The 24,942-nt window shown below is 36.2% G+C and overlaps 2 protein-coding genes across 3 annotated transcripts; one reads left to right on the top strand and one right to left on the bottom strand.

Annotated features, from left to right (window-relative positions):
* Positions 1-321: 321 nt before the first annotated feature.
* LOC121975185 (alanine aminotransferase 2-like) lies at positions 322-13,038 on the top strand. Of its 2 annotated transcripts, XM_042526650.1 has the most exons (15): positions 323-530; positions 1,093-1,143; positions 9,825-9,875; positions 10,052-10,117; positions 10,188-10,249; positions 10,826-10,904; positions 10,988-11,092; positions 11,179-11,289; positions 11,460-11,597; positions 11,679-11,753; positions 11,871-11,991; positions 12,059-12,216; positions 12,296-12,370; positions 12,446-12,649; positions 12,758-13,038. In XM_042526650.1, exons 1-15 carry the CDS (start codon positions 426-428, stop codon positions 12,872-12,874), a joined length of 1,518 nt encoding a protein of 505 aa, XP_042382584.1. In that variant the 5' UTR covers positions 323-425; the 3' UTR covers positions 12,875-13,038. The 2 variants fall into 2 exon arrangements, with proteins under 2 accessions (XP_042382583.1, XP_042382584.1); XM_042526649.1 differs by having other exon boundaries at positions 322-530; positions 12,296-12,649.
* A 350-nt stretch (positions 13,039-13,388) lies between these two features.
* LOC121975184 (20 kDa chaperonin, chloroplastic-like) lies at positions 13,389-22,712 on the bottom strand. Its single transcript, XM_042526648.1, has 6 exons — positions 22,616-22,712; positions 22,260-22,470; positions 21,119-21,298; positions 17,596-17,751; positions 13,926-14,003; positions 13,389-13,817 (listed from the first exon to the last, which is right to left on the bottom strand). The coding sequence occupies exons 2-6, from the start codon at positions 22,443-22,445 to the stop codon at positions 13,641-13,643; spliced, it is 777 nt and encodes a 258-aa protein (XP_042382582.1). The 5' UTR covers positions 22,446-22,470; positions 22,616-22,712; the 3' UTR covers positions 13,389-13,640.
* Positions 22,713-24,942: the final 2,230 nt, after the last annotated feature.

The following is a 24,942-nucleotide window of genomic DNA, read 5'->3' as shown; positions in this document are numbered from 1 at the left end:
CAGATCGGCCCATGATAGATTATGGGTTTGATGAGTCAGCTCATCAACTCATTAAAATATAAAAAATAAATAAAAATTATAAATTTGGATGGCAATTAGGAAGCTTGAGTTTTTTAAATTTTGAATTATATTTTATTTTCAATCCGCGAGTCAATTCGAACTGGTCACTAAATGGTCCGCTCGGACCTGTAACTTGCCTGAGCTAATTTGTTTAGATTCATTTTTTTAAATAAATTAATAAAATTACAATTCAATTCATTTAAATTGTTTGGTTTGGTGGGACGAATTAATACCCCAGGTCTAACCCAATCGACGGCTTTATCTTCAACGAGGTTTACGAGAGCCGGTCCATCCAAAAGAAGAGGCTCGCTACATAGAGGGCGAAAAGACGGCTGTTTGGCTCCTCGCACGCCTCCTCTCGCTCTATGCCTTCTGCTTCCCGGCCTTACTCGTCCCCCGCCGCTGTCATCGACTCCGACGCCATGGATTCAGCAGCTCCTGCTGTCACCGTTGAATCTATTAACCCGAAGGTCGGATCTTCCATCACTTTGTTTGTTATAAATGCCTTCGTTGCCACGCCTTCTAGCTTGGTAAAGAGGCCTTCTTGTTAAGCGCGAGACATATCGTTGCTATAAAACTCTCGACTTTCATTTTATCTGATCGATATTGTACTGTTTGATGATTCGTTCTCCACCACTCACAAGATTCATTTCTTTGCGTTTGGCGGCTAGAGTCACACTCACTCGATATCTTAGGTTGCTTATGTCTGTTCAGGAACCAATAGTATTTTCTATTGTGAAAATACAATAGACAAAATGTAATTGAGATCAACATGACCTGTTGATAAATGGTGCTATTTGTGAATGTAAAATGGGCCAAAATGTTTTTCCTTCCTTTCCTTTGTTAAATTATTATGTTGTTAGATTTTTGTGGGGTCAATCGAGCCCAATCCTTCCAATGCGCCTCCATCCTTGGCCTTCAGGCTGTTAGAAACTTGAATTAGTGGTAAAGGAGAAGAGGCAACATGAATGCTATTTATTTATTTTTTTTTGTCTTTTTTATGTTATTTATTTCCTTCTTTTTCTACTCCAGGTTTTGGGGTGTGAGTATGCGGTCCTAGGCGAAATTGTTAGCCATTCCCAGGTACTTCTATTCTGGTTAATCGTTAATCTGTAGTTTGTTCCCACTTTTGTAGAATGAGTAATATCATACCTAAGCTAGAGTTTTATATGCTTTATCCCATCTTAGATTTGTGTCAAGTAATTAACTTGGTTACTTGATGGTGAGGCGGCTTTTCCCTGTTCGCACTCTACCTATGGTTAGGCAACATGTGGCTTGAAGGCTGTCCATAGTAAGAGTCATGTTCGAACCACAAATAGTAATCTCTGCTCACTATGATGCAATACACAAAAACACCAGCACGCAACAAACTGACACAATTCTTAATATGGGTTATAATATGAGAGGTCGACAAACCACCTAGCTAATGGACATCAACAACATTAAAAATCATCATTTTGGCAATACTCTGTGAAAATAGGAAAGCACAATAACCTAACAACATTAATATAGGACATAAGATGAATGGTCAACTGATGTCCAACATGATGGACATCATGGTAGAAGTTGTTATCCCTAAGCCTCATGAATTCTACAAACTGAAAGAGAATTCTAAATAGAGAAACCAACCCTAAGCACAATGATCTAATAACATCGCAAGCATCACATAATAAACAAATACAAAAATAATGACAATGGAACCTGATTGCAGTGGAAGAGCCATTATCGTAAAACGCCGTCCACCTCGAGGTCTTGAGATCCTGTGGAAAGAGGAAAGGTTTTCCGAAGGAACTAGGGTGATGGCGCCAAAAAAAACTCTCGTCAATGGAAAACGAGGAGTTCTATCAAGAAGTCATAATCCGGGACCAATCCAATATATCAAAGATCCGCATCCATTATCAACCCGTCAATGATAACGGAGAGTTCTACACATCTAGCCCACATCTAATAACCGGAAACCCAATAAATCGGAGTTAGATAACTTAATGGGTTGCATAATCTGCATGACAAAACACATGTAAGTCCACCTAATAGAAGATTAAATTGAACAATCTCCCACTTAGGCTACATGTGATTTGTATACAACACACAAATTTAACTTTAGTTGACGTCAACAATAATGCTTGACTTTATGGGTACAAAATACCCTATAAACCATCTGATCCATTAACTTCATTGATATATAACTAAAGAAGTCATACTTACTATATATGACCATAATAAGCCCCAATAGTAATCATAATATCAATGTCATTAATAACATAGATTAAGATGTGGATGTGTAGTATGGAAATTACATAAAATTTGATCAATATATGTCGATTTCCAACTGGTCCAAAGGCGACCCAAAAGGGTTTTATCATATTTGCTAATTCTTTATACTAAACTACAACAACAAATCATGATATAAACTTTATTATTCCAAATGTAATCTATGTCATATTTACAAACATCATATGCTAAATAGCAGTAGTAAATCATGATGTCAAACAAACAAATAAAATCCCATGAATGTTTTGAGCTTTATATACGTACAATAATCAAAACAATATGTTTGTTTTTATAAATAATATAGAGAAATAAAATAAATATAGACTCCTACTAGATCAATACATCTTCCAAGGACTCTCATATCCACAACATGCGCATAAAACACCTTAGGCACCAAGCCCTTAGTGAGTAGATCTGCAAACATAGTGTTGGTCCCGTTAAGGCAGGCTAGAGGGTGGTGAATAGCCATGTAATTAAAATAAAAACTTCTATTGCTTCTGACTTAGCAATGAACACGTGTTAGTTAATTAGAAATAAAATCATAAAAAGAAAGTAAGAGACACAAGGAATTTACTTGATTTGCAACCAGGGAAGTTGTTAATCCAAGACGGTGGAAGCTTACCAAGATTCTCCTTCGATGTAGGCGGAGAAGACTCTTACAAGCGTTGAAAGCACAAACAACTAAAAACACGATTACGAAAATGAAGTACAAGTGTTGTTTTAAATTCTTAGGACTAGGGCTCCATTTATAGCCTACTGGTTGAATTTGTCCATTGACTGACGTGGCAACTCCGGACGCCTGGAGAAGATCCAGGTGCCCTAGCAGTGCACCTTATCTGCTTTGCAACGGCTTTTCAACAACTTGATGATAATATTTTATCCTTGCCCGGGCGCCTGGACCAGTCCGGGCACCTAGATTGGTGCTAACATGGACTCCGAACATCATCCTCGCAACAACATCTCGACGGGGCGCCTATGCTGGCCCAATGTGGTTCGGACACCCATATAGGTCAACGTCGTGTTGACTTGTCCAACTGTTCCCATCGCTTGGGTGATTCTTCGACTATCTAGAGTTGAGCTCACCCGAACCTAATTTCGGTCTTCTCCTAGAGCAGACTTCCTCCCAGCTTCTCGTCCCTTGGAAGCGCCGCACACGTCCTTATCGTCCATCGGTGTACTCTTCCACAGCTTCTCGTTCCTCGGATGTACCGAGCCCGTCGACACTCTTTCCGTATCATTCTTCTCGTCCGCCGCGTCTTCCGCTCGACTTATTGTGTTCTTAAGTCTCAACGCACTTAGACAAAGACATCAAATAACGCAGAGCCTAACTTGACTTGGTTGATCACATCAAAATCAACCCGAGGTACTTACACATAGAATTTTTATTGACGTGCTCTATTATTACCTGACGACTCTATTAGAAACTTGATGTCGATGTGTTTTCGCTTTGACTAACTGCGATTGTACTTTATTATCACAATTGATCCTCAATGGACTGTCAATGCCATCAACGATCTACAACACTACGACGAAGTTCTGCAGCCAAATCTCGTGATTGGTTGCTTTGTAGCATGCTATTAACTCTACCTCCACATTAGAAGTGACTACTAACATCTACTTGATGCTCTTTTAAGATATAACCCCTCCAATAAGCCTAAAAATATTGCCTAAAGTGGACCTCTTGCTATCCAAGCATCCAACAAAATCGAAGTGTGAATATTCAATCATCTCCAAATGATCTAACCTTCGGTACACGAGTATGTGTCCTTTAGTGCTTTGCAAATACCGCATCACTCTTTTCACAACTTTTCAGTGTGACGTTCCTAGGTTACTTACATATCTGCCTAACATCCCTACTATGAATACTATATCTAGACGCGTGCAAACTTGTGCATACATGAGACTTTCCATGGGTGACACATAAAGGAATTGTTCCATCTTCTTTATTTCAAGTTCAAGCCATAGACATTGTTGTAAACTGAATCTTTCACTTCTGGACACAAGTGTGTCACCAGGTGCAAAGTTTTGCATGTCATACTTTATAAACACCTTTTTAATATACGTCTTATGTGAAAGTCCAAGAATGCCTCTTGAACAATCACATTTGTATCCACCAAGATCTTTTATTTCAAAAATATCAGATAGAAATAACTTAGCTTCATACAGTATACCCTTATTATTGTTTGCAAGTAAAATATCATCTACATATAGGACAAGTATAAGAAACTTGCTCCTAACTTGATATAGATGACCATTTGATCAAATTTTTGGTACTATGGATGGGATGTCTGTTTCGAACCATAAATGGACTTCTTTAATTTACATATTAGGTGCTTTGACTCAAAATTCTCCGATTGCACCATATATATAGACTCCTCAATGTTACCATTGATGAATACAATCTTTACGTCTATCTAGTGTAGATATAAATCAAAATGAGTTACAAGTGTCATGATTACTCCAAGGGAATCTCTCGTCAACACAGGCGAGAAAGTCTTCTTGTAATCATTGTCTTCCTTCTGAGTGAATCCCTTGGCAACAAGATGAGCCTTAGATTTTTCGACATTACCCTTTGAATCCCCTTAGTTTTAAATATACATTTACAACCAACATGTTTCGTACCTTCAGGCAATTCGACAAGTTCTCAAACGTCATTATCTGTTATAGACTTCAACTCTTCTTGCATAGCGTTAATCCACCTTTTACGGTTAGAGCATGTTCGACTTCTTGAAAAGATGCAAGATCACTTTCCAACCCTATTGTCAAACTCATGCTCTTGGATATAAACACAATCATGAGAAATCGTGGATCTCCTATCCCTAGTGGATCGCCTTAAAGACACTTGTGCTTGAGGTGATTCAGGTATTTGCTCATCAATACAAGGCAATATCTCACTTTAAGTGGAAGGACCTCCAATTGTGCTGAGATGACACGGGAATATTTTGATTCACTACTCCTACTGGATATGCAATATCCATAATGTGCGGTATAGTAATCATACCGTTACTGATTGCACTAGCAGTGACCACAGGAGGATTGCTTACATTTTCCTCAAAAGATATGATCCTAACCTTAGTGCTCCCACTGTCCTCAATGAATTTGACATTTCTCGTTTCGAAGAAGAATCTATTAAAGGGATCATAAAAATTTATACCCCCTTGACTTCTCAGAGTAACCTATAAAATTACACCTAACAGTTCTTAAATTCAGTTTCTTTTCATTAGGCCTATAAGACCTAGATTAAGCTGGACAACCCTGGATATGTAAATGTCTAATGTTAGACTTTCTATCTGTTCACATCTCGTATGGAATTTTAGTTACTGTCGCGACTTAATAAGGTACAAATAGCCGAATCAAGAGTAATTGTCTATGAATCTAATAACATATGTGTCCATTCCATGATATTTTAGGGAATGATCCATAAATATGTGTATGTATTAACTCTAAAACATCACTACAATGTCTAATCTCCTGTTAGTGGTATTCCTTTAACACACTCTATGAAGATATCAAAGTTTGACATGTCAAAGGAATCGAGAATTCCATGTGACATTAATCTTTGTAGGTGTTGTTTGAATATATGTCCTAAACGTCTATGCCACAACATAGATGAATTTTCGTCGGTCAATTTGCATTTCGTACCTATACTATATATAATTACGTTTTTAACTGTAGGAGTTAAGGTGTTTAATTTATACGGCTTATCAACCAATACTGAATTAAAGAAAATATTGAAAATTTCATTTTTAACTGAACAAGAATAATTGATTTGTCCAAAGAATAAATTGAAATTAAATTCAATCTTAAAGACGATACAATAAATGTATTTTTTAAATCCAAAAATATATCAGTTCCTAAATAAAGCCTAAAAATTTCATAGACTCTACTTTAGCTTTCTTTCTATTCTCCGTATAGATATATCTAGGGGAAGACGACTAGACAATCCTGCACAGTGACACTTATGTGAGTAGTAGCATCGGAATCTATCCACCAAGTCTTAGTGGATACCATAGCTAAATTGACTTCCGAACTAACAAGATTGAGAATTTTACCTTTCTTTACACGCCAGTTGGCGTATTTGGGATCGTTTTTCTTCATATAACCTTTCTTCTTGCAAAAGAAACAAGTGGTCTCCTTATCTTATTTCTTATGCTCCTTATTGCCACAACCCCAGAATCCGCAGTTCATTTTCCCTTTCCTTTGTTGTTGATCCTTTTTCACTTTTTGCTTGAACCTTGAGAACTAGATGCTAGGTGAGCACTCTCTCACGTCTTAGTCTCACCTCCTCTTGCATGCGCTGAACTATAAGTTCATTCAATGTCCAATTTTGCTTTTGAGTATATACAAGATCTTAAAAGTATTAAACCATACAAGCAGAGACATCAACGAAATGCACTAATATACTCTCAGACATTTCGAGTTTTAGTGCATTTAGACTAATGATAATATTGGACATTTTCATTATGTACTCTTTGATATTTCCTTTGTCATTATACTGCATAGACACTAACTTCGAAAGAAGTGTAGTAGTCTCGACCTTTTTATTTATCACGAGATGGTGTGCAAGTTGGCTGAGAAAACTCCTAGCATCTTTCCCTTCAGTAATTGAGCCTTTAATTGGTGTCAGAATAGAGAGTCTCATGATACTTAGGCTCATGCGATTTGATCACTCCCACTTTTCAAATTCAACCCTATGCTCTATAGTACTAGCACTAGTCAAGGGTGCGGGGCGATCATATCTCAATGCATAGCCTAAGTCCATGCAACCCAAGACTACGATTACGTACTCTTTTCATTCAACAAAGTTCGATCCAGTTAATGTGGAGATGTTATTAATATTGACAGTTACTGATTGCACCAAATTAAAAAAGAGAAAACACTGCTCACAATTTAATTAAAGCCAAGAATAAATATAAGTAAGATAGTAAAACATAAGATTATGCAAATAAAAGCATATAAGTGGGTTTCTTATGAGATACCAAACACAATATTGTATTTTACTCTTTGGACTAAAATGCAATTTGTTAGTGGTACTTTCTAATATAACTCAAAGTTTAGTTGCCACATAATGTGTCTTCCTTTGGATCGACCAATTATGCACACTTTATATGAGTTATATATTGGTCCATATCTCACAACAACCTTAATCACCCACCCAATATTTCTTCCTTTGGACCAACATATTTTGTGTATGATCTAAATAAAAAAATTTTGTTCCTTAGTTGTATGTTACCTTGAACATATATCTAATATAAAAGTAATTCTCCTTCAGGCCAATTATTTTTAGCATAGATATACATTTATTTATACAAAATGTATTAAACCTACCTAAGGTGTCTTTCTTTAGACCGACATAATAGTTCAACTTAGTAGCACATGATATTTCATCATACTTAATTGCATAGAATTAGGCTTATAATCAATTAATACCATACAACAATCGATTGGAATCAACCAATCGGTTACCTCAATTGATTTGAAAGCCTATTGCATGCCACTTCTGCACCATCAATTGATTGATGGTGTGCGCCAATAGATTGGTATCACCAACCAATCCCGCTAGTCGATTATAGAAGGTTCTGTATTCGACAACACAAGTATCGATTGATTGTTATAGCATGACAATCAATTAATTGTCACTAATCGATTTGTCAATCGATCCCAGAACCTTTTGTGCTCAATTTCAGTATTAGCAATCAACTGGTTACTTTAATCGATCGATTTGATCGATTTTGTGCTCGATTTCAAAATTAGCAATCGATTGGTGTAAATCACCAATTGATTGGCAACTTTAATCGATTGGGTATATCGATTCAAATCCCTACTGTATCCAACCTCAAGACCATCAATCGATTGGTGAAAATCACCAATTGATTGGTGGCCGCGGTCGAACCAGGTAGTAAATTTAAATCGATCCCATGTTCGTCATGTCATACCAATCGATTGCAGAATGAAGCAATCGATTGATGTCAACTGATTAAACCAGCCAATCGATCCCCATCGATTATTTTCGCTAATTTAGGCTTGACAATCGATTGCCCTATCACGAGTTTGCCCTAAACAGATCAAATTGTGACGGTTCTTCCCGAAGACGGCGACAATTCACCACTGTTCTTCGTGTTCTTCACGAAAAGACTTGGAAAACAAACCTATCCTAGGATTTCATTTATAGGATTTTTGATGATCAAATGCTAGTAAAACTTAATCTAACATGAAAACAATAGATCAACGAAAAACCTTAACTTTATTGACATAGCATACAATGAAACAACGAGGCTCTGATACCACATGTTATAAATTGTTATTCCTAAGCCTCATGAATTTTACAAACTGAAAGAGAATTCTAAATTGAGAAAACAACTCTAAGCACAAAGATCTAGTAACATCGCAAGCATGACATAATAAACAAATTCAGAAATAACAACAATGGAACTTGATTGCAGCGGAAGAGCCATTTGTTGTAAAGCGTCATCCACCTCGAGATCTCAAGATCCTGTGGAAGGAGGAAAGGTCTTCCATGGGAAACGAGGAGTTCTGTCAAGAAGCTCTAATCCAACGAGGACCAATCCAATATATAGAGGACCTGCATCCGTTATCAAACCATCAATGATAACGAATCAGATTAAAGAGTTCTATACATCTAACCCATATTCAATAACTCAAAACCCAATAAACCAGAGTTATATCACTTAACGGGTCGGTATCTTAACAACATAATCCATATGACAAAATACATGTAAGCCCACCTAATAGAAGATTAAATCCAACACATACAACAACAAAAACCAAGCCTTATCCCATCAGGTGGCGTCGGCTAAATTAAATCCAACACATCAATGATGAAATTCTGCATATCCACTTGTTTCCTACCAGTGTCCAAATACTCTTCTATCCAAACAAACGAAAGAGGAAAAAAGGCCCCAAGGGAGAGCCTACCTTCCTCCAACATCCTTTGGATTTCAACAGTAAGACAGTAGTCTGCCTCCAACCCATTCGAGCAGGTCACTTTTGGTTGTTGTTGCATTTTGCTCAAATGAACGAGTAGATCACATATTGACATTCTGATAACCTTTGATCTGCCTGATGGACTTTTCTAATAGTCAGTGATTCCTAAATTTTGGTGAACTTGTATGCTGAGCCAATATTTACTGATTGAAGATTGTTGATAAAATGTACAACATCTAAGGATTATCCCCTTATAGGTCTGTAAATACCATCTAAGGTATATGATAGCATGTGAGTTGTTTTCCAGTATTGGCATATTTGTAGCAAAAATGCATGCCTTTTATATTTGAAAAAAAAATGAATTACCATAGTCCACATTCCTCTTGTGGTTAACCATGTTTTGGCGGTTTGAATATGTTTATGCTATGACATTTTTACTATTGCATTCAATGAACTTTTGTTTAATAGTGTGGAAGATAATTGACCTTCTGTTGATTTTCAGTAATCATATCACCTAAATACCATTTTTTTTTTCAAACTCAATACAGCGATTACAGCATGAGTTACAAAACAAGCCCGGGTTTCATCCATTCAATGAGGTTTGTTTTTTTGTTTTTTTTTGTTCTCTTTTGCAGATTTTAGGGCACAGCAAGTTTTACTTTTAATGTAATACGATAGCTGATGTTTATAGAGCATTTCTCATTTTGGTTTTCTTTTAGCTCAGATTAGCTTTTTCTCCCAAAAATTCATTGAAATTCTGGATTCTTATTGGCAGATACTTTACTTTAATGTTGGGAATCCCCAGTCTCTTGGTCAAAAGGCTATCACTTTTTTCCGCGAGGTGGGTATATAACTGTTTCTACTAGCGATATGCAATTTAGTTTCCCACTTATACTTAATGTCCTATTTAGGTTCTTGTCCTGTGTGATCATCCACCTCTTTTGGACAAAAGTGAAACTCGTGCTTTGTTCAGGTACAATTGAGCAGTGACTCTTTATGCACTTCTGTTGAATTAAATAATTTTAACAATACTGTGATGCACCAATTTCTTTTTTTTTTTTGTGATATTCCTATGGCAATATTAAAAAGTCATGTTCCATATTCTAAGGGTTTCTTATTAGTATTCGAACTGTTCATGCAATTAAGTTTTCATTAAACGGTATAGATGTTTGTCTTTGCCATTGCTCTTTGCTCTTTGGCATGGAATACATTTTTTTTTCTGAACCAATTTTATTAGTTGATGTGGCCAATAGCCATTAATATAAAAGTAACTGGACAGAGAATCTATCACCGCTGGAACAATTGTCTCAGTAGTCTCAGAATTTCATGAGATTTCAAACTTTTAGTTGACTTTTTCCTAGCCTTACTTGGCCAATGAATACTAAAGATGCTATATTTCTTCTTTTTCTAAGTAACCTTGATTGAACAACATATACTGGCAAATCCCTCGATTGCCAATACATGATTGATGCAATTTAAGAAGGGCTCTTTAAAATTTTGTGGTGCCTTTTCTTCTCACCTTACTGATGCAGTAATACATTATATGCAGTGGTGATGCAATAGCAAGAGCTCGGCATATTCTGGATGTGATTCCTGGAAGGACTACTGGAGCTTACAGTGATAGTTTGGCAAGAACATGCTTTTATTGATTGTGAAAATATTTCTCATCTCCATTTAATCCTAATAAAACTTAATTTCTGTGATTTTACAGGGTGTCAAAGGCTTACGAGATGCAGTTGCTGCTGGAATTGCTTCTCGTGATGGTTTTCCTGCCAATCCAGATGATATTTTCCTAACAGACGGAGCAACTCCTGCAGTATTTAGTTACTTTAGCTTTATTTATGAGACATATCAGACAAATTGCTGATCATGCTGATGAGTGATTGTTATCTTTTACTTCAGGTGCACATTATTATGCAGTTGCTAATAAGATCTGAGAAAGATGGCATACTCTGCCCCATTCCTCAATATCCGTTGTACTCTGCCTCCATTTTTCTTCATGGCGGCTCTCTTGTATATTCATTTATTCATATGTGTATTTAAGTTAGCTCTTCTTTCTTGTACCTTGGTAGGAACATTAAGCGTCGCAGTCTCTATATGATATTTCATACGACAGTTAAAGCGTAACAAGACATCTAGTTTATTGGCGTTAAGGAGCTAAATGGTACAACTCTGGTGGCTAGGTTCCATATTACCTGGATGAATCAACTGGATGGGGATTGGAGATTGCAGAGCTTAAGAAACAACTAGATGAAGCTCGATCGAAGGGCATCACAGTGAGGGCGTTAGTTGTGATCAATCCAGGCAACCCCACTGGGCAGGTTTGTCTTCTTTTTTGGTAGTATTTTTGTTTCGACCTTGCAATCAAGTTGTTGGATGGAAGATCTTTTTCTTTTCACCAGGTTCTTGCAAAAGAAAACCAGAAGCAAATAGTTGATTTTTGTAAGAGTGAGGGATTGGTTCTTCTGGCAGACGAGGTGAATGGCTATGTGATAAATTCTCTCCTTCACTGAATCCTTTTTTTTTTTTTTTTGGGTTATAAACTTAGACAAGATATACTCATTCCCTGTCCATATTGCATTAAATTGTTGTAGGTATACCAGGACAATGTATATGTGGATGATAAGAAATTCAACTCTTTCAAGAAGATTGCAAGGTCTATGGGGTACGAAGATGCAGATCTTCTTTTAGTATCGATTCAGTCGGTTTCTAAAGGTTTGCTGATTTCCTTTCCTGATGAAAATTTTCAACTCCTAGATGCTATTTCTTTCCTCTTCATCAGGTTACTACGGAGAATGCGGTAAGAGAGGAGGGTACATGGAAGTAACTGGCTTCAGCGACGAGGTGAAAGAACAAATCCGCAAGGTGGCAACCGTAAACCTTTGCTTCTCTAACATCTCTGGCCAAATTCTCGTGAGTCTCGTCATGAATCCACCAAAGGTGAATATTAATGTCTAATTATCAGCCAGCTATCTGGTTACCATTCTAACGATAACTTGGGTGGGTGAACCACCTTCAGATCGGGGACGAATCATATGAATCGTTCAATGCAGAGAAACAAGGGATTCTTTCATCTTTAGCAAGACGAGCAAAGGTATATCACCATAGCATAATCATCACGTCTTTGCTTTCGAGATTTTGTGTCCGTCTTTGTTGGTTTATAATACAGGCTCTGGAAGATGCATTCAACGGGCTAGAAGGCGTAACATGCAACAAGGCTGAGGGTGCAATGTACCTCTTCCCTCGCCTACATTTACCTCAAAAGGCAATTGAAGCCGCCAAGGTTATCAATTCAGCCCCCGACGTGTTCTATGCTCGACGCCTTCTCGACGCCACAGGCATTGTAGTCGTTCCCGGATCAGGCTTCGGGCAGGTGCGAGCAAATGCTTAGTGTGTGTGAAAGTTTGCAAGGGGCCCTAGTTAACTTAATACTAAGTTTGTAATACTAAGTTTGTTATTGATTTCGACGGTGGAAATTAAGGTACCTGGAACGTGGCACATCAGATGCACCATCCTGCCCCAAGAGGAGAAGATCCCAGGCATCATCTCCAGGCTCCACGCATTCCATGAAGCTTTTATGCAACAATTCCGTGACTAGAGAAGATTAATCGTTTGTGTTACAGTTTTCAGATTTTATCATCATTGAAATAAAGCAGCAGAAGATGTAGTCCAGTCTAGATTTCATTGTTTTGGATGGATCGAGTTAATCCTGTTTACTAGATTGTGAAATTTGACATCCAATTATTAAATTGGTGTTTATCAGTGAGCTGTTCAGTTCGATGCATCGACAAGTCATTAGAGAGCTGAGATTTTTTATGCCTTATTTAAATTGCTGCTGTTATCATCCATTCTGGAACGAACAAAGTTTCTTTTTCCCCTTAAAAATAAGGAATATAAGAACAACAGTTGCATAGAATCAACTCTACAATAGATCCGTTCGGAACCAATGATTTGATAGATGGAAATTACTGGTTCGACGGGATCTATTTTAGTTATGGGTCACTATCGCAATTTGATATGTTCTTATCATGTTAATAATATGCTTGGCTTCTTAGCAACTCGATAAGCTCGACCTTGTGCATTACACTACCGATAGCAGAATCAATCAGAAGTTTAACAAGAATGTCTAGTGCAGCAAGTTATTTGGATAGCTTCATGCCAGTTCCATTTGGTCTCCCTTCTCAAACAGAAAGAAGGCACAATAAATGTTGCTTGAAAAATAATTTATTTTATCACAGAAAACAACATAAAATGTCTACAAAATTTGACATGCTGATCAGAACAAGATAGCCTAAAAGTAAAATAAATGTGCTTCGATGTACTCACGAAATCGATCCAATAACATGAGCAGGCCCAAGACTTGACTAAGAAGAGAGGATTGCCATGACATCAGATGCTCTCAGAACGATGAATTCTGCGCCATCGCTGCTCTTGAACTCGCTTCCGGCGTACTTTGAGTACATGATGGTGCTCCCGACTGCAAGTTTCACTGGGGACCAATTGCCATCAGGATCCCTATTGCCAGGGCCAACTGCGATCACCTGTTCAATGAGGATCACTTGAGACTTCGACATTCTGGCTAAATCAGTCGATAATCAATGTAAAAAACTTGAGCATCAAGTTCTGTTTCCTAAGATTGGATATCGCACCGTCCCCACTGAAGGCTTCTCCTTTGTAGCCTGAGTCAGCAGTAACCCACCAGCAGTCTTCTCCTCTGCTTCTGCCACCTACAGAAAGGAAATAGATCAACGCTGTAGTTTGATTGTAGCAGGTCATTCTTTTTAGGAAACATTGAAAATTTCGTAAGCTTTAGCAAAGAAAATAACAGTGAAATTATTACACATGAATGAAATCTATCAAATTATAACAAGACCAAGGCATGTTATTAATTAGAACCTACATACATAATTAATAAAATGCTAAAAGCGCCAAGATAAATATTAGCAACAACAATCGAGAAACAAAAAATGACAGCCCGGTGAACGAAACTCCCGCCATGCGGAGTCCCGGGGAGGATTCATTGTACACAACCTTACCCTACTTTTTGCAAGAGGATGCTATCGAACCAAGGTAAATATTGTTAACTAGAACTTAGAACCAAGATCTAGAATTAATCATATTATTTAGCCATAGACATCAAATTGAGGACATCCATGATGTGCGTAGATTATATATGTTATTTTGTATTATTTGTCGCACATCTACTTATATTTCATGTATATGATCTATGTGTTTTGCACCATTTTCTATCGTAGTTCACTAAAATTATTACTTTGCGTCCAAAGATCTATTCGGTGTTTATTTTCATTTTAAGGAGCATTTTGGAGCGGCAAAGGATTCAAAGCACGCAAAAGAAGATTATTTGAAAAAGACTAAGACCTAACCATGCCCTAGGGCATGGCCATGTCTCCCTCATGGATGGACTTTGGGATGAAAAGGATGCCTTTCGGAGCGAAAACAAATGAAGAATACACTTTAGAGCAACTCCGGAAGAGAAAACAAGCAATCATGTCCAGCAACGTTGCCGTGTTCCTTGGAGCAAATAGGAGTCTAAACAAAGTTAAAATGTGCTCAAATTTTACCCACATAACCATGACTTGATGAGGAACATGGCCATGGGGAGTTTCAGGGCAAAATCACATGGCCAAAAGGCACGGTTGTGCCTTCAAGCACTAGCATGCCAGATTTCAGACTGCTGCGCGGACGCAAAGTAAAACGGCCATAACTTTTCGTTCGGTTGGAGTTATGGGTCGTTCCAAGTATCAAAGTGAATATAACTTCGACCTCTACAACTTTGCTTCAGACTTGACCGTGAGATTTTATACGGATGTGCCCCTAACCGTGCCTCAAAGGCACAGCCGTGTCTCAGGGGTTGCATCCAAGTAGCAGCAAACAAAGGGTGGTCGTGCCTAGAGGCACGACCGTGCCTCTTGTTCCAACCAATTTTTGAAGGGGTCATGCCAAATAGCACGGCCAGGAGACTGTCCATGCCTTTTTCCATAGCAGACTTAGCTCGGGTTGTGCCTTGAGGCACGACCATGCGTCTAGAATCGCATGTTTAAAGATCTGGCTGTGCCAAATGGCACGATCCAGAAGGCAAAACAGAGCAGCTCATGTTCTGGCCGTGCCAAATGGCACGGCCAAGTTATGTAGATAGAACCAACTTCACTCTGGCCGTGCCATAAGGCACGACCAAGAAGCCAGACACAGCTTAGGCCGTGCCAAATGCCATGGCCAAGCCATTTTGCCAGAGACAAGTTGGCTCTAGCCGTGCCAAATGGCACGGCTAGGAAGCTAGGGTGATTTGGCCGTATTCCAAGGTACAGCCACCCCGTGCCCTTACTTCTATTAAAGGCATCCTCTTGCTAGGGAGGAGGATCCAATGCGAGAAGGGACCATCTAGGTCAAATGGGCAATCCAAGGCCGCCCTACTGCTCCATTCTCATCGACACTCCAAGATCTTGGATACACTCTAAGATCTGCATCCAAGGGCTTCACTTGACATCAAGGATAACTTTTTTCCTTCCCTTCCTTAGGGTTCTTGAAATTCTTATATATTTGAATTCTTGGATTGTAGTTCTTCTAATTATGGAGTAGATTTCTATTATTCTAGGACGTAGGAAGTAATTGTAATGTGTGGATGTTGTAAACTCTATTGAATTGTCAATTTTCTTGTTTGATGAAGCTTGTATGACACTTGTTTTGTTTGATGAAATACTAACAAGCAGGCTTTCCTTATGAACATGAATTTATCTTTCTGTATGCGTAGATTTAATTTCTGAGTTAGATACATTGTTGTGTGTCTATGTCGGGGTGTGAACCTAAATTTTCATTAAATTGATGCATAAATTGTTGTCTCTTTTAAGTGTACGCTCCGATATAGCTCGACATGACCTTAGGATACTTGTTTAACGTTGAATATTTAAGGTAACTACCCTTTTATATGAAACATAACCTCCCAAAGGAGAATAATTTTATGTATGGATAAGTCTATCATTTGATCTAATGGGCTTTTCCTAACCATATGCTACGTAAGTGACCTATGTAATCTAGAGACGTACACCCGGGGAGGCCTTGTGATAGGAGGTTCTCTACTGAAAACCCGGACTCTCTAAGTTACTTCTTCACTTGATGGCATACTTGGTTACTAGCAGGGAAGTACTCTGATACACCATTGCAAGGTGATATTTGGTAGTAATTTAGACTGTCCTACAAACATACAAGTGGAGAACTAGGAATGAGCGAATTCATTGCACAACATTCACCATTACAATGAAACCAACCACCTAGAATATTTTCTAAACTAAGGACTTCCTTAGTTATCTTTCTTTTATTTTTTTCACGTCTTCATTGAAAACCCAATACAAACAATTATCGATTTTGTCTAGTTAAATTCAAAGTGCAAAATTGATTAGCATTTGATCTTCAGTGCTCGTGGGATCGACTTATAAAAATTGTATTACTTGACGACGACCATATGCTTGCGATAACACATCAATCCATTGTGATGAATTTCAACATTTTCCTAAGATAAAAAATTTAATTCTATATGTTATGTGTCAGTAAAAGGTAGGGTTGTAAATGAACTGATGTTAACATTCGTGAACAACGTTCGTGAACAATATTCGACAAACCATATTCATTAATAAAACTTTTATCAACATACTAAATAAACAAAAAAAACTTTTAAAATGAACAAACTAGTTTGAATTATCAAGTTTAATAATCAATCAAACAAGTAAAAGTTTCAAGCAATCAAACAAGTTCGAATTGAGAGTTCGATAACATCTAAACAAACCAAGTTCAAGCCAAGCCAGAACCAAGTTCAAACTCAAAAAAAAAAAAAGCCAAACCAAACTTGGACAATCATCTCAATGGCTTAATTCATTTTAAGCTCGGCTTGCCTCGGTTACCTTATCACATAAGCTTAAACACCCAAAGCTTAGCTCAGCTTGGCTTGTTTGCAGCAAGTAAAAGGTACACGATTCGAAAACCCTACCTTAAAGTTTGGTTGCTCTTCCCCTAGTGATGTAAAAGGTAGGCTATATATCAATCCCTCCATGAAGGTATATGTAAATTTTAACAGGGAATGTTTTATGAAATTTAGATTCAGAATTAAAACGTAAAATGGCATGATTGTTAAGCAAACAATCTTCATGCATCATGCTTTCCTTATTTTTAAATCACTATTTAAGCAAAGAATCTTCATGCATGTTTTTAATTAATATTAAGTTGCTTGATCAGCTATTTGAATCATACAAATTAGCAAAGAAACCGGAAAAAATAGACAACTAAATGAACAACACGCCTCAAACATACCTTGATTAGAACTCGATCATTGAGCGGTTCTAGGCCCTTGATATCATCCGTTTCAAGAATACCAATGAGGTCATCTTCTTTCAGCAAAAGATGATTAGATCCATTGAATTCAAGTTCTGTTCCAGCATACTTTGAGTAGACAACTTGTTTACCAACCTACAACCAGATAATCCATATTGTCAAATAAGGAACAAAACTGGTAGGATCAAGACACAATAGCCAGTCCAAAAACAATAAAGCACATTCATTTCTCAAAAAACTAGGTAATAGAAACATCGAATTAAAGTTCTATTCTAGCATGTGGAGTTGAAGAGCTGCTTACCATTCTACAACCAGATACTGCATATAATCAAACTTGAGCAACCGATGATGTCTCAAGATAAATTTTTGGTGGACACTGTTTAACGAGTAGAACAGCTAGGTCACAGGCTCAGGTCTAAGAATTAAACTACCTTAAACTATTATTGCCCCAACAATGGAACGGCTCTAAGCAAGAAATGAATATTTGGATAACGCAGTTACATAGTTTCATCTTCTCCAATCAACAATCCTTTGTTTCTCTAATTAAACATGGGATCTAGAATCATCCAAAATGGAAATTATTGGTAAAGTGAAAATATAAAAGATTAAGTTGAACTTAAGATTGATACTAAAATCATTCCCCAGTTAAGGATTCATAATTTCCTTCATTAAACATCCGGTTTAAAATTGTACAAAGGGTAGATATTGATTAACTGAAAACATCAAAGCTAAAGAAATTGAAGCATCACTCATTCAAATTGATGACAGAAATCTCAATGAAGTACCAAATTTCCAGTAGAATGTAAAGACAATGCTTAGAATAAATTACTTTTCTTATAGATGGAGTGGGTATTATTGTCGATAGTTTGTTAAAGGATAAAGTTGTAGGAGTAGTTAGAAAAGAAGATAGAATTATAACCCTTAGATGAAATATTACAAAATATTCCACCAAATGAAATGATTTTAATAGGAGGTGATCTAAATAAACATGTCGGAGTGAAAAATGAAGAATATGAGAGAGTACATGGAAGTTATGGGTTTGGAACGAGGAATGAGGAAGGGAAAACTATATTAGATTTTGCGATAACATATGACCTTATATTAACTAATACGTTTTTTAAGAAAAGAGAAGAACACTTAATCGCATTCAAAAGTGGGAATAATAAATCGCAAATTGATTTTCTTATGATTAGGAAGAATGATAGAAAGATTTGTAAAGATTGCAAAGTCATCCCTGGATAAAGCTTTACCCAATATAGGGTAGTAGTGTTGGATATACGTCTCAAACATAGTATTAATAGAAAGAAAATATATACAATTCCTATAATTAAGTGGTGGAAGTTAAATGATGGGAAGCAAAATATATTTAAGGAGAAGGTAGAAGTACAAGCATTAGGTGAAATATACGATGACTCTGATACAACATGAGATAAGATGGTATCAAGGTTGAAAATAATAGCTAAGAGTGTACTCGGTGAGTCAAAAGGACATGCACCACTAAGTAAAGAATCTTGATGGTGGAATGAGAAAGTACAAGAGAAAGTGAAGGAAAAACGAATAGCTTATAAAGTATTATATATTTGTAAGAATGTGGAAAACTTAAAAAAATATACAATAGCCAAGAAAGAAGTTAAGAAAGTAGTGAGTGAAGCAAAAAATGAAACTTTTGAACGATTATATTAAAAATTAGATACAAAAGAAGGGGAAAAAGACATTTATAGAATAGCTAAAGTGAGAAAAAGGAAAACAAGAGATCTTAGCCAAATAAAATGTATTAAAAATGAATGTAATAGGGTATTAGTAAACGATGAAGAAATAAAAGAGCGGTGGAAGAGGTATTTTCATCAATTTTTTAATGAAGGTTTAGGTGACCAACTTAACTTAGGTAATTTAAGTAGGTCAAATGAGCATAGAAATTTTAATTTTTATCGTACAATTCAAACTTCAGAAGTAAAATAAACTTTAAATGAGATACACAATGAAAAAACCGTTGGACCAGATGATATTCCGATAGAGATATGGAAGTGCTTAGGGAAATAAGGTATCGAATAACTTACAAAATTATTTAACATGATATTGAAAACGAAAAAATGTCTGATCAATGGAGGATAAATACTCTAGTTCTCTTATATAAAAACAAGGGAGACATACAAAATTGTGCAAACTATAGGGATATTAAACTAATGAGTTATACTATAAAACTTTGGAAAAAAGTAATAGAAAAAAAATTAAGAAAGGAGACCACAGTGACAGAAAATCAATTTAGGTTCATGCCTGTAAGGTCAACAATAGAAGTTATACATTTTATTAGACAATTAATTGAAAAATATGGGGAGCAAAAACAAGATCTATACATGGTATTCATTGACTTAGAAAAATCTTATGATAGAGTCCCAAGAAAAATTATATGAAGAATTTTAAAAAAGAGAGGTGTTAGCGTAACATATATTGAACTAATTAAGGATATGTATGAGGATATAACGAATAGAGTAAAGACTTCAAACGGAGTAACTGAAGCATTTCCAATAAAGATAGGGTTGCATCAAGGATCAGCTCTAAGTCCCTATCTTTTTACACTAATTATGGACGAACTCACTGCGCATATTCAAGACACAACACCGTGGTGCATGTTGTTTGCAGATGATATTATTTTGGTAGATGAGACACGTGAAGGAGTAAATGCTAAACTCTAATCTTGGAAGGAAACATTAGAACAAAAAGGTTTTAAGCTTAGTAGATTAAAGACAGAAAATATGGAATTTAAATTTAGCAATATTAAAAGTAATGAAACAATTGTTAAGATAGGAGAGGATCAGTTGCCCGGAACCGAGAGATTTAAATATTTAGGATCATTTTTGCAAAATGATGGAGGGATTGAAAGAGATGTCTTACATAGAATACAAGCAAGATGAGTAAAATGGAGGGGAGCGTCGAGTGTTTTATGTGACTGTAAAGTATCTCTTAAACTTAAAGGTAAATTCGATAAAACTACAGTTAAACCTGCTATGTTATATGGAGCTGAATGTTGGGCTATGACTCGAGCACATGAGCAGAAGATGAGAGTTGCAGAGATGAGGATATTAAGGTGGATGTGTGGACATACGAGGATGGACAAAATAAGAAATAAGAGCATTAGAGAGAAAGCCAAAGTTGCATCTATTGAGGAAAAACTCTAAGAGACACGTTTAAGATGGTACGGACATGTACTTAGACGACCAATAAATGTGCCAATTAGGCGATGCAAAACTATGATAAACATACATATCAAACGAGAAAGACCAAAAAAGACTTGGTTAGTAACAATAAAACAAGATAAAATTTATTTAAATATAGATGATATAATAGGAGATAGAGCTCAATGGCGTAAAAGGATTCATACAACCGATCCACCGGGAAAAAGCTTAGTTGTTATTGTTGTTGTTGTATATATTGTTCAGAAGCCACAATAGTCTACCACTGGTCCAAATTAAATTACCATAAAAAAAATCAAGAGAAGGAATACCTCAACTCCAATTTTTATTTCAATTTTCCCAATTGTTCTACCTTCTCCAACAGCAACAACCTCACCACTTTGAGGTTTTGTCTGAGCAGTAGTAGGCAGCAGTATTCCTCCACTGGTTTGCTCTTCTGAAGACTTGATCTTAACTAGGACTCTATCACCCACAGGCTTGATAGATGAGTACTGCAAAAACCATAATGAGAATCAAATAAAATTTTTCACAGTAGAGTGCCTCTAGATACATTTTGATAACAATTTAAAAGGCATAAATCAGCAAGGACCAAGCAATACACAGGCCAAAAATTGTTATCCAGAATGGACCATGAGAAGCATATCATGCCTTATCAAGAATCATAAATACAAGTTGAATAAGATGGAAGTCAAATTTAAAGTATCCAGAGAATGACGAAGGCATTGATAATTTAAGTTAAAACTATCAGGAGAATGACAAAGGAATTAATACAATTTATTTCCATTGTAAACGACTATATGGTGTTGAACTATATGGAAGCTAATCTGTAATCTACATAATTAACACAACATCTAAAAGTCATATACCCATTAATGGATCATGAGAGGCAAATGAAATATTGGGTATCTAACCAAAAGGTAGAATAACGCACAACTCAAGCTGAAGTAAATAAGAGCATGATAAAGGTATTAACACAATTTAACTCTCAAATATGTGGATAATCTGTAACAGAATAATCCCATAATAAAATGCAATGCATGCAAAAAAAAAAAAAAAAACACCAATAAAGAAATCTGGAACACAAATATCCATCTATGAAGGAGATACTCAAATTTTATCTGAAGCAGCCCTGTCCAAGCACACTAATTAAGCATATTAATCCCAGAAGCAGAAACAGTACATCTGGTATTCTTAAGCTGTCCAGCCAGACCACCCGAATAGCATTTTTTTAGCAAACCTTTTAAAGGAGCCAGATGACTATTAGATCTCACAATGTTGGGGTCTGTGAGTAGGCAAACAAAAGGAAAAGTCGATCACAATCCAACGTACAGGTTTTCTTTCCATCTGCCACCCATGACCCAATAATATGTCCTAGTTTCCACAGAAAAATATAAACACAAGCTAGTAAGCTCGACAACTATCCTAGCAAAGCATGCTTTTAGTTTCTTATACCTTCGGAGAGATAACTGTAGCTGACTTGACGACAAGCCCAGAAAATCTCCTACTTTTTAGCACCAACCCTGGTGTTCCAATGCATGAAGAGGCGTAGCCGTCGGTTGGGGCAACACGGAGACCTTCGAACAGAGGCAAACTACGCACTCCGACCACTCCGTATTTAAATGGCTGCAAAGCTGCCATCAGTCCGAGGACAGAAAGACCTTACCTGTGATCGAATGGAATCTTCTAAGCAATATTAAGAGCGGAAATTTGAATGAGAATCATACAAAAACAAAAGTAAATCCTTGAATCGTCTGGGAACATAAAGAAGAGAATTGAAGGAGATTAAGGATCGTGAACGCGCAGTATACCAATCAAGAGGAGCAGAGATGAAACCCTAGCGACAGTGAAGTGGCACTTCCTCTTGCTTGCAGTTGAGAGCAGACGGCGTTAGACATTATCTAAGACGATTATGTTGTCTCGCGGGACTCGCTTAATAAACCGGTACCGTTAGGAAAATGTTCACGTTGCCACACACGCGAATCTTCTAGCAATTAGGAAAATGTTTTTTTTTCTAAATAAATAAAAGTGGTCAATTGGAGTCTCATTGTCCTATCCATAGTTTGTAGAATCGTGATCTTACGTAAAATCGATCAGGATCATAGAATCGTACGATCCCACCAAAAACTCTTAAAATCTTATCATACATGATTAATAATTAGAAAAAATACATAAAAAAACTCATTTACATATAAATAAATAACTAATTTTGTATATATATGTAATCATTTACACTCAACACCTCAAATTACATTACTACATGTATAAATTTAAATTAACTTTAACTCAATTATCATTTTCATATAGTAATAATATTTATATTTTCATATCATAAAATGAAAGAATATAAAATTTCTATTAACAGAATAATAATAACACATCAATGTCAAAAATATTTTATTAGTTTATAAGATAATTCAATTTAAAAGCCAACAAAACACCTAACGTATATAACATAAACTATTGAAACACCGGAAATAATCTTCTAAAAACTGGTTGATGTCACACAATACTAGACAATAGACATCTAAAAACTCATTATTTTGGAGAAAAAAAATGACATAATATTATTGATAAAAAACTAACTCAAAAATAATTAAACATATGTTTAAATAATTTAAACCCCTAATAAGATGAAAAGCAGATAATAAAAAAAGATAAAATCTTCTAGACATCCGAAAATAATTTAAATGATATTTTTTGGGTTTGAAATAAGGTAGTTAAGGATAAACTTTGAAATTTATTAAAGATCTCTGAAAGAGCTTTGATTTGATATATTATAGGTCTCATGGTTCAATCCGAGTCAAAAGTTATGACCTCTCAAAGCTTCCACCGATCCTGCTCCGATTATGCTCCGATCCTGTTCCGATCCTACCGATCCTGCTGCGATCCTACTGTAAAAAGCGATTCTGCACGATCCTGGATCGATTTTGGGTTTCCGGATCGTAGGATCGTACGATCCTACGATCTGAATCGCGATTTTGCAAACTATGATCCCATCATTAACTATTAATTATTATTTTAAAAAAAATGTACATTAAATTTAAATCCATAATAAAAAATACATAAAGTATATTTTTAGTAATTAGCGTAAATTTTAATGGTGGATTGACCGTCACACACAAGCTTTCTTAGATCAATTTATTTTATCAGCTAAGTCACTCTACTTTCTAACAAGAAATTTATCTTTCGATCGTGTTTGTCCTGAGACGAGTTGACGGGGACATTGAGGACGAACATATTCATTTTTTACCATCAAGAAATCTATCTTTCAAGATCTAGCTAACCAGGTTAGCCTACCAAATGGCTAGGTCTATCTACCTTCAAATAGAATTTTTGTCTCCTAGAATCTATTATATGTGTCGACCTACCAATTAGTCTAGGTTAGAACGATAATTGCCTAGCATATCTCATATACGTTATCCCTAACAACCTATAATCAAGGCCGGTTTTAGAGATAGATCATTATGACCTACCTGGGGAATCATTTTTATTAAGGTCTTTTATTATATATATATATATATATATATATATATATATATATATATATATATATATATATATATATATATATAATATACGTTGTCCCTAACAACCTATAATCAAGGCCGGTTTTAGAGATAGATCATTATGACCTACCTAGGGAATCATTTTTATTAAGGTCTTTTATTATATATATATATAATTTAAGAGAATGAAAAATAATAAGATCCACATGATAAAAGATTTGTATGATCTCATTCTTTATCAAAATTTCAGATTTTACAAAGATCTCCTTATGGTTCTAATGGATAGAGCGGTAAAAGGCTCTCTTATTATGTTTCTCTTTTGTTGGTGATGCTTTCTTCTCTGTGTTGGTACAATCATTCTCGGGTCAAGGGTGACCAAGTTAACTAAGCTCAGATTGACTCGAGCTTGAGTTTTGATATTTGACAATATATGTGAGAAGAAATCAAATAGGTTAAGGGAGAATATGATATTTTGTAGGATCGAAAAGAATTTAGATATCTCCACAATGGTATGATATTGTCCACTTTGGGCCTAAGCCCTCATGATTTTGCTCGTAGGCTCTAGCCGAAAGGCCTGATACCAATGGAGATATTTTTTCTCTTATAAACCCATGATCTTTCCCATGCGT

The sequence above is a fragment of the Zingiber officinale genome, chromosome 4B (assembly GCF_018446385.1).
Source record: "Zingiber officinale cultivar Zhangliang chromosome 4B, Zo_v1.1, whole genome shotgun sequence".
Classification (NCBI taxonomy): Eukaryota; Viridiplantae; Streptophyta; class Magnoliopsida; order Zingiberales; family Zingiberaceae; genus Zingiber; species Zingiber officinale.
Note: the sequence above shows the minus strand (reverse complement) of the source record. Positions and strands in the feature narration are given on the sequence as shown.